Below are 18,471 nucleotides of genomic sequence, written 5' to 3' on the forward strand. Positions count from 1 at the left end.
AGAGGTGTGAAGCCTTATGCATTGAAAGTTGTAAAGAGATCAATTGTCTACAACATGATAAACTTAGAGATGGCAATGATGTCAATCTCTAAATACAAGCTACAAGGATAGTTTCTTTACCATTCTATATTTATGTTGGAGATAAACCCTTGCAATGTCCACTCACCATTTACACCTCTTGTTGTTGTGGCGTACAAGTCATGTGAACTCATACTTTTACTACCTTCGGGAGTAGAGGTTTGCATGTAGTGTAAGTGAATGAAAGTAGAAGGAGGGGGAGCTTGTTTCCTACTTCAATGGAGACGAGAGGAGGAGGAGGAGGAGCTAGCTTGGTGTAAAAATATGTAGTGGATAAGGGGAAGAAAAGGGGGAGGAGTTTGCTTGCTGCTACAATGGAGGTGGGAAAAGCTAGCAGAGAGAGAATATTCGCATATAGAGGTTTAGGGTTGCTAAAGTAATGGAGAGCTTGGAAAAGGGTTTGTAGAGAGAGAGAAAATCATTTTTCAGCTAACGATAGGTTTGGGAAAACTTTGGAGCGTGGAAAGTGATGTTTTGATTTATTTATTTATTTTAATATTTTTTGGATTTTTTAGTGCACGTTTTTTACTTTTAGAAGTCAAAAAATGCTAAGCTAGGTTTGGGAGGCTTCTAAGGAGGGAAAATAAGAGTTTTGAAATTTTTTGAATTTTTTTAATTTTTAGTGCATTTTTAAATTCGAACCAAAAAGTGGAAGAAAAGAAGTCAAAGTGGTCTCCCCCGTCGCCTCTCCCCCCCCCCCCCCCCACCCTTCCCTTAGACACCTCCCTTATCTTTTCATGAGGTAAAAGGCCATTAGCTACCTTGTCCTCTTACTTTTTTAAGGGTATAGAGTGTGTCCACCACCCTCTTCCTATTGGTTGGCCTCTAATTAACTTTAATCCCAAAGGGCCCATATTTTTCTCGATGATTTAGATTATATTTCTTGTTTTTTTATATAATAATCTCTCTCTAGCTTTTTTGCCAAGGAGAATGGATCAAATTTTGTTCTTTTGTCTTTGAGATAGGAGAAGAGTTTTCTCTTGCTTTGAGTGTTCATATGCAACTCTCCCTTAGCACTAGGCATCTGTTACCTCTCCTACGATAGTAGAATAGCGTTCTCTTACTTTGAGTGTTCATAAGTAACCCTCCCTTGCCAATAGGAATTTGTCACCTCTCCTTACAATCGATTTTGTTGCCTCTCTTTGTATTCAATTATATTCAAACTACCGACAATTTTTCTCTCTCAAAAGTTAATGTTTATTTGAATGTTATGTAAGTATTAGCTTTTTATGTCTAACTTCCTATGCCAATACACATTTTATTGGCTCTCCATACACAGGTTTTGTTCAATTAAGATAGTTTCTTTGAGATCAAGGAAGAACCTTTTTATGCTATGAGTTTTTTAATATCACTCTCCAAACTAATGACGATATTTCTCTCTCAAAAATCACTTTTTGATTGAATGCCATCAAAGTTTTTATTTCTAACCTTCCACATTTTTTTTTTTGTTCTCTATACTTTGTAGGTATTGTTCACTTCAAAAACATTCTTACCCTCTTAAAAATACTTTATTCACAATCTAGGTAAAGTTTGCAAGAAAATCTATTCTTCTTACTTTGAAATCGCAAGCTTTTCAAAACAACTTTATACAACGACACTTAATTTCCGCCTTCATCCTTTCCAACTTTCATTTCTGAATTCTTTTGGATTCCAACCTAAAATACAATTTGAGGTCCTTTTTATACATAGATAATAGATGGAAACGCTCTAAAAGAGAAGACTAAATTAAAATGGTGTTATATGTATTGCAAACATGACACGGGATGGTTTATCAAGCGAGTTTAGGGTTTGTGTTATATATGTGTATATATATACATTCTATATACATACATATCTATGTAAGTATATATTTAGGGCTATTTGGGAGAACATTGGCACGTGATTGCAGTTCTTGTCATCATTCTACCCTCAAACAGATGGGCAATCTGAAATAGCCAATTTAGTGTTTTTGATCTATTGAAATCTTACATCTCAGATCAAAAGACTCAATGGGAAAAATATTTGCCTTTGGTGCAATTCGCCTACAATAACACGGTTCACTCGATGGGGGGAAGGCGCCATTTGAGATAATCGAGGTGCTAAGAAGGTCCCTCCTTTTCTAAGAGCCAAAGACAAGATTTTTGAAGCTGATCAGTATACGAGGGACTTGGACACTGCTTTTGCCAAGTCCCGCGAGGCTGTTGAGAAGTCTCAAGAACGGCACAAGAAGGCAGCACATCGACATAGACGTGACTTGAAGTTGAAGGAAGATGATTGGGTGCTCTTACATTTTGAGAAGGCACGCTAAGGAAACGAAAGGGAAAGGACCGGCTTTTTCCAAAGCTTAGCATGATATATTATGGCCCTTTCTAGATTCAAGAAAAGATAAATGATATATCCTTCAGACTCAAGTTGCCAAACACTTGGAAGATTCACAATATGCGTTACATGTGAGTCTTTTGAAACCCTTCAAGGGTGAGGTGCAAGTTGATGGGGATCTAGCTTATAAAACCTAGTTCATGGAATTCAGTAAATCCAAAGTGCACCTCGATATAGTGACTCCTTGATAAGACCGCCTCAAAATAGCTTCTAAAGAAAGAGCAGAGTGGTAATAAATTCCATACCTAGAAAATTAAGCAGAGAAAACTTCCATACCAAGAAATTTTGTGGTAATAATTTCTATACCTAGAAAATTAAGCAGAGAAATTTTGTGGTAATAACTTCCATACCTAAGATTAAATTTCATTTAATAAAAAAAGGGTTATGGGAGATCATCCAAGGGAATAACGATGCTAAGCCACAAACTCAGGAAAGTTCTATCTAGGGAGAGCTTAAAAATCATAAGGTCCTAAGAATAATTGGTAAACAAATTTAAACGATGCTTACATCCATCACATTGGGGATTGCAAGATAGCAAAGAATCACGGGACGTCTTAGATAAGAATTTTGGGGTCACGATCAAAGTCTCTAAGATTAGCCTATTGATCTAGCTTTTCGGGCTAGAGAAGGACTACTCCACAAGCATGTATGCCAGCACACCTTAACAATTTTTAAAGGTTACTAGCACTACTAGCTCGCATCAAGAAACAAAAAAAGGATGATATGAAAATAGCAGTCCTAATCAAAATCATCAAGTTTGGTTATAAGATTGGCCCAAAGTTTAGGGTGCACATATCCCTAAGCACCAATAAACCATTAGGTTTTTACCTATGCTTATAATCTTTTTACTCGTGATCTTAGTCGTACATAATTTGCATCCCATCTAGCTTAAATCATTCCATCTACCCTTAGTTTTGTATTCGATAGTTACACCTCTTAATTTTCCTTGGAGTGGCACACTAAATTATCTCCTAATTGGTCCTTTGATATAGTGTATGACCGTCCACTGGAAGCCCCTAACCATGGTCATTTCTCTTTTTGTAATGTGGTTACACATTAATAGAGAAAATCCACTTTACTTGGTCGTGTAACCTTCTTAAACTTTATGAGAGTGTCTTTTTAAATAATCTTGTGTTAATCTAATAGTACCCCATTATGGCATAGCTACATAGTGATTCTTACCGGGCTAATTTAACTAGAGTAGCACCATCCAAACTAACACACTTTATAGTAATTTTTTTATACACATAGCCCTGCTATCACCTAGTCATTATCATGCCTTCTTCATCTTAATTTGAGAAGCTAGCTAGTGAATTAGAAGTCCTTCAAGATACTCTATGTTATTGGGGATGTTGATCATTTACACACTCAATCATTGTTTCAAGGGAAAACTCGGTAAACTACTTCAATCTCAAAGGCTCTTATTTAATCTTGTTGCAAAAATGTTCCTATATGGAAATATGAGGTTGGATGGGCATCTTAAGATCAATCCGAGACTCCTTGAAAACCCCCCAGAGTAAGTTAGGTCAAAAGTGTGCCACGAAGGAGGTGTTGAAGATTGTGTTGATTGAGCTTGACCATTTATATTTGTGCCTTTGAAAGGATGCAAAGAAGGCTTGTCCCATAAGAAATACCATTGCAATTTCATATACAGTCCAACACAAGAATGCTATTGGAGCGAGCATTTAGCATGCTTGAGGCTAGGTTTTGCATCTTGTTGAAGAGATGTAAAATGAATCTACATCATTTGTTTAATCTGGTGATGGCATGCCTCATGCTACATAATATTTATATATGTCATTGTGATGTTCTTGACATGAAATGGGTGTGTGATGTGGAAACTATTTTGATTGTTGGAACTTCAATGGAGGAGGACCAAAGAGCTACATCGAGCTCTATGGTAGGAATTTAAGCTCTTTGTTTCACAAGGGTAAAGGATACATTGAATGAGCTCAAAGTGGTGATGAAGGGGATGTTCAAGGAGCAAGTGGCAAATGACCCTGGATCGGGTGTGAATTGATCAAGACAATCTTTCAAGTTCCTTATACAACGAATATGCTATGAACAAAGTACAACAAGGCTTTGGAGATACTTTGTCAAATGAGGCATCAACGTCGGCCTCCACTAAGCTACTGTAATTTAAACCTTGGTTTTTATCTATTCAACGTTTTGAATCTTAAATTAAATTTATTGATATCAATTGCTCATTTAAAAGTGTGTCATTCACTATTTGCATTCTACTGATTATTCACTCTCCTTAATCTTGAAAAAATAAAAAGCCTTTCAAAGCATCTTAAGTGTGTAAGGGAAGGGTGATGTTTAGGAAATGAAAAGACTTGGAAAGTCAAAAGACTTTTTGTGTCCATATAAAGAGGTGGTCTACTACATGTTGGTACATCTTCTCCTCTATATTCTCTCTAGCGTTTTCTTCTCTTTAAAGTGTCCTTGCACTATGTATGTTGTGAATATATATTTTTTGGAGCCATTAGAAATACCATACATTTGAATTCTCATGAGTAGAAATACACTTAAATTTTTATTAATCATTATTAGTGTCTTTATTAATCAACAACTCAACCTATACTATATAGTTCTAGTCTGCTAAACTCCCTATCGAGAAGTCAAATCTCTTCAACTGCCACCATGTGAACACAAGGGCCAGCATGTGTTACTTCCATCGTCAGAGGATGAGGGGAGAGAGGGGGGGCGGGGGGGACTTGAAAACCATGCATAGAAAGAGCTTAAGAGGAACCAGAGACACAAACTATAGCCTATGCGACTTCTCTAATCATCGTACGTCGAACTCCGAAGACATATGGCATGCAAGTTAGCACTATAACATTGGCCAATGACCCAAATGAGTTGTTTGTTTGCATTTTTGTCATTGGGTAAGTTGTATCACTTGCTCACCCATCTTATGGTCAACTAGCAACCCACACAGCTCTTTGATATGTTGCAAAGAAGAGTTGGCAAGCCGTAGCCTAGCTCAAACAAGCCAAGATTAATGCTTGTAGGGCTTTAAGACAAATCTTTGGTTTCTAATACTTGGTGTACCTAATGGATTCAAAAGAAATAAATTCACTATCTACATAGTGCATAGTGCAAAGAAGCTAAGAAGCTCTAAAGGAAAGAAAACGCTAGAGGAAAGGTAGACAAGAAGAAAAAATGAATATATCAATGCACATTTTGAGTTCGAACACCTCTTTATATGGACATGAAAAGTCCTTTGACTTTCCAATTCCATGAGACTTTTCATTTCCTAAACTCACCCTTCACTTATGCATTTACGATGTTTTGAAAGAATTTTTATTTTTTCGAGATTGGGGTGCCCTACCTTGGTCTATGATGTTCCAGTCCACTAATTTATAGGTCAATCAAATGCACATACAAGCAATTCCATTGGCTTACAAAAAAAGATAAAACCCCTTACTACAAACACCTCATGCCTTCTGGCACATGCTTTTTCACTGTGGCATATTCAGTGTGCATTGTAAGGAAAGGTCACTACAGGACCTTTCCCTACGCCATAAGATCATCATTGCGCACTACCCCTTTTTTTGTATGCATGAGCTTGATTTCCCCTCCCAAATATAAGTAATGTGTATTGGTTGGGCAAGGGCCAAAAGCCTTTCAATAGGGAAGGACAAAGAACCAGTTGAATGCTCAAGGGCAAAGCCTTCTAGCAATGCCAACCTCAAGAAATGGGCATAGTTGTCCGAGACAGACCTAGAGTTGCGCTAGCAATGCCAACCGCAAGAAATGGGCATAGTTCTCCGAGACAGACCTAGAGTTGTGAAGCGCAAGCCTCACAATTAGACATCGTTTAGGTTCTTAGAACTTGTGCGCACACATGTTGGGAACCTCCCTTTGATAATTGAATCACCCCATGAATCTGAAACCAGGTCTTGAATACAAACATGCCAAATTTTGTCCACTCTAGAATAGACATGGGATGTGCAACATTGCTTTTTTTTTGGCCTGATATAAAGGCTTGAAACCATATCACAACCGCATATATGTATTCTTAGAGACATTTCATAGAATCCGAAGACAACATTCACTCAAGGAAATCTTTAGACGATTGACTCATTGTATTCCAACCACACAAGAATACACGGTATCATCATACCGATGATTCTATGTGGGCCGTTGCTTGTTGGCCATTGGGGGAATGCACAAACCCCAATGCACTGTTTGTGGTTCCTTTTGTAGTGTATGGGAGCAATTTGCTTTCTCGTGTATGTATCTTGTCGGGTGTAATATGTTGATCCTCGACCCATGTCAAATGTTTTCCATGTCTGGTAGCTGTTGGGATGGAAGGTGTTCCACCAAGAAAGCGGTTCCTCTTTCATGGCTCAAGCACTGTTCAGCAATGTTGCATCAGAATAGCAAAAACTCGCACATTTTGCATGCGTAATAAGGCAGAGGATTGATTAGGACTCCACAATCTAAAAAATCCTTCAAATCATTCGAATATGCAAATGCAATGAAATATGGGGCTTAAATACCTTTGAAGATAAGAGCGTTTGCAAATTTGAAGGTGAAAAATTGGGGCAAAACTATCTATGCCTATTAGTGAGGTGCGTGCAAAGCCCACAATCACCTGTAGCCAACGCCATCACAGTGCTGTTGCAGCCCAAGCCTGCCCTATAACCAGTTGCCACTCCCCCTACGCCCTCCTTGCTTGCCCGCCCATACCCAGCCCCAACCTCACCCACCATGACACCAAGGCCCCACCATTTGCTGAGCTGCCACCCACAGTTGACCTTGCCCTTGACTCCAACCTAGGGCTGCACTCCACACCCACGCTCGGTTCAGGTCCGCCTCCCCTTGCACCGACAGACACCAGTTGTGCATCCCGCCTGTATGGGGGTAGTGAATGGGCAGTAGTCACACTGTCAATAGGGTTTTGGTGCAGGATTTCGCTCTCGTAGGTTAGGCCATAGGATTTGCCCAGAGCATCTCACAAGAAATGATGTTTTTTTTTTTTGGAAGCCATAAGGAGCCAAGTGGAGAGGCATTAGTAAAGTAGAAGATTGAATAATGCAACATCAAACATTTTGTACAACGAAAGCATAAGGGCGTCTAAGCAGCTTTTTCTGTTTCTGCCGTCTGAGCCCAGCCTCATCAAACACTTCGTGAAATGAAACCATAATTTGCACTGATAAACTGGAACAACCTGATGCACACAAATGGACTTTTTCAAGGATACAGGCCCCAAGGATGGAGCACTTGAATATTGTAGTTGATAAATCATTTATACTACTGAAAGCCACTTTGAACTCATTCACCGTCTCAAAAGAGCACAACTGGGGACATAGAATCGACTCCTTGAGCCATAACTCCCAAATCCTGAGCTAGGAGTGCACCATGGACTTACTGATCCAAAGTCCTGAGTGAGGGTACATTTCATGCTTATGATCGAGGAAGAAACCTGGCAACCTGATTATCAAAACAATCGACTGTTTGTCGTAACACCTTTCTGTACAAACAGTTAAAGAGTTCAATGTGTCACATCACATTTTAGTTTTCAAGGCCAAAAAAGAATCATTGAACCTTAGAGAGGCAAAAATAAGGATACATTTGTGTAGCCAAACCAGTCATTCCTTTCATTTCTTCATTTAACCTGTAATGAGCATCTAGATAGCTGCATTATACAATTGCTACAAACTTGTCCAATGTGCTGACATGAGACCTGGCAATTACCTCAGGCATGCATTGATGAACCTGTTCCCCTTCATGGCAGCATCTAATGCTGCAACAAGACATGAGCAAGAAAGGTCATTAGCAAAGGTCAACAAGAATCAAACAGTATGGAAAAGCAGACATCATATGGCCTAAATTCCTTTGTTTAAAAGCGCATTGGTTGGTGTGAGCCATAAATCCGTGCCTAAACAAGTCTCTTCTTCCTTGAAGTGACGTCTCTTGGGTGGGCACTTGCTTGTAAATTCCTAGGGGATGTTGTGGTTTCTCAAAGGGAATGGGCAATCTTTTTTGCTGTTCTTATTTCTTGGGTTTCCTGTCACTCTTCAAAAACACGATTAGGAACCAACACGCCCAAGAGGACATGGGTTACGTGCGACCTCAATAAGCAAAAAAAAATTGTGTGGTTCTTGTGGTTCTTTCCTTGAGTGATACAGAACACTGCCAAAGCTTTGATACCAATGTAAGGTGCAGCAGAATGAATGTTTGAACTTTGCTCAAGATGAGTGCTCCGAACTGTGCTCAAGGTTCCTTTTGTTCTTATGGAAGGTAGAGCCTTCCGTTCTTAATGAGAGAATGCTATGGTCACAAACAAAGTGAATGGACATTGTGTGTGCAAGTGTATGAGACTGAGAGATAGAGAGAGAAGAGAGATACGACACCAGAGACGTTGTAAAACCCTCCTCCGAAGGCCCCACTCTCGTCGGCGAGAGTGATCTACTTATGATTGCACAAACTGGTACAAACTGATTGCATGTGATTGATGCAAGTCTAGGCTATGTCGATGTCGACGACGGTGATGGCGAGACCGACCTAAGGGTTGAAATCTGCAATCTTTTATCTGCTGTCCAAAAACGCTATGTGTTGTGGTATGCTTGCGGGAAGATATGATGCAAAAAACGCTAGGTCTTCTGTTGAGAGAAAACGCTAGCCTGCTGCGGGTGTTGGTCTTGCTGAGAAGTTGCCTATTGAGCAAGGTGCTCCTGTTGCCTCTTCTGCCAGAAAGTGCTAGCGCTAGGTTTGCTTATATACAAACTTAGCAAAATTGCCCTACCTACTTTCCAACAAAAGTCACTTAAAAATAATGAGTGAAAAATGTCAAAAATACGGAAAATAGGTCTATGCACTGTAAAAATGCTACTGATGGGATCTGACTGGAATCTGATGGTCATGCTATGTGCAACCAGAGGATATGCATCTAATCTAAGCGTCTGGACAACACGGTCTGCGAACAGACTCACAAAAGTGCCAGATCACTTCCTATTCTAAACTGACTTGACTGAACTGAACCCTGATCATGCTGTAGCTTGTCCACGGACACATAGGGTTGGATGTGTCACGTGACACTCTCTCTCTATCATATAGAGAGAGAGAGAGTTGACATGCCAGATTCACTGTCGAAATCCATGTGTGTTGCAAAAAAGAGATCAGATCCTTCGTAGAAGAAGAATCGTCTAAGCTCTAATACCACTCTACTGGACTTGGTACCCCAAACAAAAGATCTAGTTGCAATACACGTGAGTAAATCGCAAAATAACTGAGCAAACTTAAATATATATACTAGAAATATCCATATATATTTAAAGGCATGACTCGTCAATCTTTGAAAAGAGTTTGGGAGTTTGGGGCATTGGTCAATCCAAATGGCATGACACAATAGGCAAAAGTATCCCATTCTATAGAAAAAGTTGTTTTGTGTTGGTCTTGAGGATGTAAAGTCAAGTGGTAATATCCAAAGAATCCATCCAAGAAACTATAAGCCTCATATATATTCAAGTTTGCTCAGTTATTTTGCAATTCACTCACGTGTGGTGCAATAGATCTTTGGCTTGGGGTGTTCAAGTCCATTACAGTGGTATCAAAGCTCAAACGATTCTTCTTCTACGAAGGATCTGATCCCTTTTTCGCATTGATTCCGGCAGTGAATCTGGTGGGGAGAAAACAATTCCATCTACTTGCACAATTGAAGAGACCAACGGAGGTTCTAGCGGAAGTCAGCCTCTTTCTAAGGAATCAGAAGCCAAGTATGGCCCTCTTTCACCAAGTGACCTCGACAGGATGGAATCCCAACGTCAACTTCAGTTTGACATTTGTGCCAAGCAGATGTTCAAGCACGCCAAGGATCTTTAGTATGAAAGTTTCTAAAGAATCACCCACTTGACGAGATCCATTCAAGATGGTAGGCGACCATTCGCTCACCTCTCAAGTTGGCAATCAAACAAAAATCAAAGCCAAGTGTAGATAAGCAAAAATTGTACTCACAAGATGAGTTTGACAATGCCGTAGAGTAGCATGTCAATGAAGTAGTGAAGGCTTCGAATAGCTCTCGAAAGAAAAGTCGTGCAATAGATTATCCCGGCTACTTAGGTTAGAAATCTACATTCAAGGCAGCCAGCTGATCCAAGAAGCGTGTACGCTTTGCAAATGACAGCGCCTACAACGTGGATAATATTCAAACGCGTCTTCACTTCCGCATAGCTCACAAAAGAATATGAAGAGGATGTTATCACAGCTTGGAATCATCTTAGGATGACCATGGAAGATACCCTAGACGACTATTGTCGGAGGTTTTGTGATACCTTTCTACCAACCTCTTCCTTTAAGAAAATTACCTTAAAGCAACAAGTTGAGCCGTTTTACTGTGGTTTGCTCAAGGAGATACGGCCATATAGTTTGCAGAAGAAGGCGGACTCCATTCAGAAACTTATGGGTCACGACAAGCAAGGGTTCAGTATGCATGCCGGCATACTGACGTACCCCACGGACTTGCCAATGTCAAGAAGGGGAAGCAGTAGAAGCAGCCGCCAACCGGCCTAGGTTGTCAACCGAGCAGCGTGTTGAGTATTACAAAGTGTCACGCGGGTGGGCACCACGTGCCAACAGAAAAGAACAGACTGAACAACTTTAAGCACTTCAAATAACAACTAAAGAAAGAGATGCACGACACGAGATGGGGAGTGGCGGAGTTCCACCCCAAGAGAGCACAATCCCCAAACACTGGCGCCCCTTTCGATATTTCTTTATATTGCTTGAACTCAGTACATCGCCGGTACTCCATCCTCTGCACCTTCACCCGGACGCGTGCCAGAGACTAAGCCCTTTGCACATATTTAAAGGCCCTTGGCCTATGAAAAGCAGTTTACATAAAAAGCAATCAAACTCAAAAGCTTCTAGTCCAAAAGCAAGTGTCCAAAAGCAGCCAACGAGTTTCACGAAGATCCATACACCGCCACGTCATCAGTGCAAATCACGAAAATCCGTACAGATTGCCACGTCAGCAACGTAAAACACAAGCGTCCGTACAGTTGCCACATCATCAACAATTTCGCAAGAGAGTGCGTGTGCATGTGGTCCTGCATTATTTGAATGCCTTTAGGTCCCGTGTGCCCCATCGAACGGGGTCCCACCACTCGGCAAGACTTTGCAAGTTAATAAAACTACTTCTTCTGTCACAAGGACGTGGCAATTATTAACCATGTCACAGAGATGTGGCAACTGCTAACCTTGGTTGTTGGTTTCTTTCCAATGGGGTTTATTTTATTTGTTTAAGACCCTCTTTTTGAAGTAGCAAACGGTCGGACATTGTATGGCCAATGTGAACGGTAGATTCACCCGCAGACGGGAAGTGGTCGGCACTGGAATTCGTATGATAAGAGGATGTCTAGGCTCAGAGCAAGATCATATAGGTCCCCCCGTCGCACTTAGCAAGTTGGTGGATACTAGGAAGTGAACTCAATTAAGGCGTAAAGTCAAGGTGGGACTACCAACAAAAAGTATCCGACAGTTGGGCCACATTGCACTTTTGGATGCGGCTCCAATGAGGATAGATGGTCAGAAGACCAGTGGGAGCCCAACGGAAGCATTTCCTAAAATTTAGGGAACTGCTATTTTGGGCCGTGAAATGTGTTCGCGTCATTACCTCCGGTATGACTAGGGGAACATTTTATAACTCTGCCGCAAAGTCAACTGACGCGTCGGTTGGGATATTTTTAAGCGACGAACCCGAAACGGGAAAATGCTTGAAAATGCGCCAAGTGTCACATTTTCGTGAACTTTCCTCTTGCAGAAAAATGGGCGCTGATTTTTATGCTGGGAGAGGCCTCATTTCAGCTTTTGTCACAGGTTAAGAGCTATGGAGTGCTTCCTTTCCCTCTCATGTACAGTGTGGTGCTAGGAGTGATGCCCTCAACACTACACACTGCTCTCTCTCTCCCCTACGTGCAGTTATGTGATGCCCCACAAGAGGGCTACTCATTTGACTGATGTACAGTTGTGTGGATTCATGCTTTTGTGCTGAGGCAAGAGCCTCCTTGAGCAGGAACAGGGGTAGCTAGCTGCTACTCCAAAGCAGGCACTGGTGAGGGTCATAACCTCACCATATAGGTGCAAAATCAGCGCTGTGTATGCGCTGTAATTTCACTGTTTTTCAGCCGTACGGACGCCAAGACCATTGGGAATCGTGCCCCACTGGCAGAGGACAGTTAGGGGACTGTTTGGGGCTGAAAACAGGGCAAAAACCAGTAAATACAGCGTGCTGAATTTACTGTTTTTGGACAGGAATCAGAGGGTATACTCCAGTGCAAGCGAGTTCCAACAGGGGAATTGGTTTCGCGCAAGTTTTGGGGCTGTTATGCTGCCGAAATTTGGCCAAATCAAATGGTATCTAGGTGGATACACGTGAAGGATTCCCAGGACCTTACCTTGTAATTTACCCTCCTAAAGAATAAAGAAATACCGAAAGGGGCGCCCATTTTGGGACCTACAGGTTATCGGCGTCTGCTCGGAGCATTCTAGCTTCCGAGCCGTGTGTGTATTCAAGTGTTAACTCCCGTCGTAGGTTCTCTTTGCAAAGTGCTCTGTGTGTGTGTTTAAAGTAAAGAATTTCGGGTGAAAGCCAACGCCTACCGCCCTACGGGCCAGTTTCATGGTTTCATTGCCGGGATATCAATCAATTTTTCCTCAAAGAGTGAACCTGGATTGTTCAGGGTAAAGACACAGTGCAAGAACGCGGGGATTACACTATGGCCGACAAGGGGAAGGGAATTATGGAAGAGGGTTCCTCTCCAAAGGACAGGCAGGAGATTCCTATGGTTTTTGAGATTAGCGAGAGCTCACGGCCACGTCAGTCTGTACCTCATGTCAACGTGAATGTCCCTCCAGTAGTACAGGGCTTTATGACAGGGCAACTTGAGGATGATGCGTTTAAGACTCAGTTAGTTGCCGCGGTGAATGTCTTTTCGCAGCTGGTGCAGAATCCGAGGTTTATGGAATTCTTGCAAGCGCCACCAGTGCAACAGCAAAATAGGCAACCTACGCCGCGTATAGAGCTTGTTGAAGCTCAAGCCCAGGTACTTCATGAGGTGCAGGAGGAAAGGGAACACTCGCATGTTGCGGAGTCGGGGGCTCCAAAGCAGGTTTCTCCCGTGCTTGAACAGGTGGCTAGAACGCCTATTCCACAGGTTATGCTAGTTCAGCCCGCCACCTTTCAGAGCCAGCATGCTGTCTTGAATGGACAGGGAGCTGGATACCAAGCTATGCACTCAGTTTTTCCACCACCCACAGTACATCCTAGGTATTTCGGGGGTGGATCAGTGTTCCAAAGTATGGCTGGTTATGCACCTGGAAGTCAGCCGTGCATGCCAGGAACAGTGTTCGGGGGTATGCAAGGCATCATGCCAAACCCCATGTATGGTACTATCGGCATGCAGCAAGGTTTCCACGGCAACCAGGGCCAGTTTGGGGTGCCACAGGGTCATTTTGGCATGGCTGGTTTTTCTGGACAGCAGCCAGATATCGCACCTCTGACGCAAAATGTGAATGGCCAGCACGTGCCGATCATGCCTAGTACAGTGCCCATGTTGCAGACCATCCCGTATGACAACTTGGGGGCACTAGAGAAGCCGAAGGCTTACAAAGAGGGTGGTACAGCAATAAAGTTCAGTACCTTCAGTGGTTTCGAGGATAAGACAAAGGCACTCACTTTCCTCCAACAGTTGGATACAGCTTCTGCGGGAGGGAATTTTACAGAGGCCTCGAAGGTCAGGAAAGCTGCCACTTTCTTAAAGGACAATGCGCTTACATGGTGGACGACATTGTTAATGCAAGGATAGGCACCCGCTACTTGGATTTACTTCAAGCAAATGTTTGCATCTGCTTGGCTATCAAATGAATTTGAAGCCGATGTCCTGACAGATTGGCACCAGCTTACGGCAGCTTCGTGCAAGAGCTTGCTGGAGTACAATAGGAGGTTTTGTAAAGCGTTACTCTCAGTGACCTCCTACAGAGCAGATAGAGAAGTATTGTTGTGGGCTGCCTAAAGGGCTTCGTGATTACTGTACAAAGAACAGAGTGGCTACCCTTACTCAGCTTATGGAAGTTGCGAACACTGGTCTTGCCTTGTTGAAAGGAGAGGACAGTGGATTTCCGAGCAGTGACAAAGGAGGGCAGCAAAAGAAAAATTCAGCGAAGAAGCCCTTTGTGAAGACGGCTCCTGATGCGTCACAGGGGTCAGAAAAGGCCACCAAAGACAAGGATTCAGCCGAGACTTCTGGAGCGCAGGCAAAGAAACAAAAAAGGAAGCCTTTTGTGCGCAAGTCGCTCGAGGAAAAGAAGGTCCTAATGGCTGAGAACAAATGCTTTATATGCGAGCAGCCTGGTCATATTTCTATCAATTGTCCACAAAGGAAAAGGGCAGCTGACTCAGAGGATAAAGAAGACCAGAAAGGCAAGAAGCCTAAACCCACGGCAGGTTTAGTGCCAGACATGGTGGGTGACAGGCCCAACACAGATGCCAGTGAGTTATGCAAGGCATGGGGTAAAGTTAGGGATCAGACGGCACTCATCTTCTTTGATCCAGGTGCCAAAGCCAACTTTATCTCACCAGAGTTAGCTATGAAGCTGGGCATCAGAGCTGAAGAGATGGGGTACACAGCAGAGGCAGGGTTGGCATGTCCTGGCCACTCAGAGTGTGTTACTCCCATCATTGGAAAACTGCGTCTGCATATTCAGTCGTATGTGGACACTGAAGAGTTTTACATCATGCCGCTGGAAGGTTGTGACGCCTTGTTGGGGATCCCGTGGATGTTTCGAGTGCATGGAGTCTTGGATGCCTACAACAAAAAGATCACTGTACAGCATAGGGGCAAAACTCACATCTTGGATGTAAAGCTTAAAGGAGAGTCAGTCCCTATTGTATCTGCTTCTGCTATCACTTCTGTAATAAAGAATCATCTTTCTGTGTACTTGATTTTTGCACGTGATGTCTCAGATAGTGATCAGTCAAATTTATCCGTGTTAGATAAAGAAAGGTCAGCATTTTTGCAAAAGTTTAGTGACTGTTTTTCTGATTCATTACCGTCGCAATTGCCGCCAGAGAGACCTGAGGACCATCGGATAGATTTGGTGCCAGAGTGTAGCCCACCAAATAGACCTCCCTACAGGGTTAGTGCGGCGCAACAGAAAGAGATTATGGGCCAGGTTGAGGAGTTATTAGAGAAGGGGCTGATTCAGCCTAGTTCTTCACCCTTTTGCTCCCCAGTGCTCCTAGTGCAGAAGAAGGATGGCTCATGGCGCATGTGTATTGATTACCGTGCGTTGAATAAGAATACCATCAAGAATAGGTTCCCTATTCCTCGCATTGATGATATTCTCGATCGTTTAGAGGGTGCTGCAATTTTCAGCAGGATAGACCTGAAGAGTGGGTACCATCAGATTCGTATAAGCCCAGAGGATGTGCACAAGACTGCGTTTAGAACGACATTTGGTCTTTATGAGTTTCTAGTGATGCCGTTTGGGCTAACAAATGCTCCTGCCACGTTCAACAGAATGATGGACCGGATTTTCCGCTCGCATCAACAGTTTATTGGAACGTTCTTCGATGACATGATAGTGTATTCGAAGAATGAAGAGGAGCATAGGCGTCACTTGACCATTGTGTTCGAAGAGTTGCGCAGTCACAGGTTACTTGTCAATCCTAAGAAAAGTGAATTCTTCCTTGAAGAGATCCACTTTCTGGGCCACATAGTCTCAAAGGATGGTGTTAGAATGGATCCCGCAAAGGTCGAAGCTATCAAGACATGGCCAGACTTGAAGACTGTGCACGATGTTAGAAGCTTCTTGGGATTGTGTTCCTACTATAGAAGGTTTATCAGAAATTTTGCAGAGATAGCATCGCCTCTTCACGCATTGCAAAAGAAAGAGGTCACTTTCAGATGGACCCAAAAAGAGATTTCAGCTTTTAGTCTCTTAAAGGAAAAGTTGACTTCAGATCCAGTTATTGTTTTGCCAGATCTCAGGAAGTCATTTGTGGTCCAGTGTGACGCGTGTGGCAGTAGCATCGGAGCAGTGCTAATGCAAGATGGACGGGTAGTAGCCTATGAAAGCCGAATTTTGCAAGGGCCAGAGAGGACTATGCAAGTCTATGAGAAAGAGCTCTTGGCCGTGATTCATGCGCTTTCTAGCTGGAAGCACTACCTCTTAGGTGCTGATTTTGTTGTCCAAACAGATCATCAGACCTTGCGATACTTCTTGACACAGTCAAAGTTATCCGAAAAGCATATGCGATGGGCAAACATTCTTTCCATGTTCCACTTCCAGATTATGCATGTGGAAGGCAAGAAGAATGTTGTGGCTGATGCGTTATCAAGAAAGCCACAAATTTCAGCTGTGTCAATTCCTTATCATCATGAGTTAGATGACATGAAGGAACAGTATACTGCTGATGAAGATTTTGCAAGGATCTTTGAACAGTTACAAGAGGGGCAACATCATGAGCACTACCTCCTCAGAGATGGTTTTATCATGATGCATGGCAGACTTTGTGTCACTAGGCCACTGCGACATAAGGTCATGGAAGAGAGTCATGTCCCACCGTATGCAGGGCATCGTGGCATAGATGCAACAGTTAAAGCGGTAGACGTTCTTCTATTGGCCTACCTTGAGGAGAGATGTGGATGCCTTTGTGCGAGCATGCATAGTTTGCCAAAAGGTCAAGTTTGACAGGCAAAAGGCACCAGGGTTGTTACAACCACTGGACTTTATCTTTGATCTTTCAAGGACGCCAATAGGGAATGATGGTATATGGACCATTATCTGTAGGTTCAGCAAGCAGGCCCATTTTATCCCTGTCAGGAAGAAGATAAAATCTGATCAGATGGCACGCTTGTTCATGTACAATGTGTTTAAGTACCATGGTATGCCACAATCGATTATCAGTGATCGTGATCCTCGCATGACCAATTTGTTCTGGAGAGGATTGTTTGAGAACATGGGTACTACGCTCAAGTTCTCGTCTTCGTTTCATCCCCAAACTGATGGACAGTCAGAAGAGGCCAATTCTAATGTCTTAGATCTGCTGAAATGCTATGTGTCAGATAATAAGGGCAAGTGGGAACAGTATTTGCCTATGCTTGAGTATGCGTACAATAATACGGTGCATTCGTCTACTGGCAAAGCACCTTTTGAAATTGTTGAAGGCGGCAAAAAGGTTCCTCCCATTTTGCACACGAAGGACAAGATCTTTGAGGCAGATCGATATGTTGAGAACATGGATGAGATGTATAAGAAGATTAAAGTTGCCTTGGAGAAGACTCAAGCAAAACAGAAAAAGGCTGCTGATCGTCACCGTCGTGAACTGTTACTATCACCTGGTGATTGGGTTCTCTTAAGGTTCGAAAAGGCAAGGTTAAAGAAGATGAAGGACAAGGAACGGCTGTTTCCTAAGCTCAGCATGCGTTACTATGGGCCTTTTCAAGTGCTTGACAAGATCAGTGATGTGGCTTACAGGCTGAAATTGCCTGATGCGTGGAAGATTCATAATGCGTTTCACGTGAGTCTTCTAAGACCCTTCGTGGGTGATGTGCCAGAAGATATGCCAGTTGAGGATCAGCCAGAAGTTGAGGAACTTGATGAGATCCTGGTACCTGAGCAAGTTTTGGCACATAAGGACAGAAAAGTTAAAGGACAAGTTGCAAGACGCTATTTGGTGAAGTTCAAGAACTATCCGCCTATGGATGCAAAGTGGATGGAAGAGCATGAACTGTCAGAGTCACCAAATGTATTGCAGCTTTACCTTGAAGCCTTTGGGTTACAGCCTACTTATGCCCCAACCCAACGTGTGCAAAGGAGGGGTAATGATAGAGCTAGTACATCAAATGTACATATGAATTCAGTGCCATAGATGGAAATGGCAAAAGTATGAAGGCCTCAAAAAGTCATTTGTATCTATGTATGTTACGACCTTTCTTGCGGATACATGCGATGATAAAAGAGTGTTAATAGCACAAGATCATCAGTGGCATGTATTTATGGTATGCAATCGAGGACGTTTGCGAT

General features: G+C 42.6%; 1 protein-coding gene across 1 annotated transcript in view; it reads right to left on the reverse strand.

The window, feature by feature from the left end:
* Positions 1-7,456: 7,456 nt before the first annotated feature.
* LOC147431709 (uncharacterized) overlaps positions 7,457-18,471 on the reverse strand; it is a 32,260-nt gene continuing 21,245 nt past the window's right edge. The window contains exons 2-4 of the mRNA XM_086494216.1: positions 8,143-8,191; positions 8,018-8,062; positions 7,457-7,918 (exon numbers count right to left, since the gene is read on the reverse strand). Coding sequence (XP_086350342.1) covers positions 7,852-7,918; positions 8,018-8,062; positions 8,143-8,191 — 161 coding nt within the window. The 3' untranslated portion in view covers positions 7,457-7,851. The remainder of the gene's footprint in view (positions 7,919-8,017; positions 8,063-8,142; positions 8,192-18,471) is intronic.

Source organism: Adiantum capillus-veneris, chromosome 21 (genome assembly GCF_014529385.1).
Source record: "Adiantum capillus-veneris isolate H3 chromosome 21, ASM1452938v2, whole genome shotgun sequence".
Lineage (NCBI taxonomy): Eukaryota > Viridiplantae > Streptophyta > Polypodiopsida > Polypodiales > Pteridaceae > Adiantum > Adiantum capillus-veneris.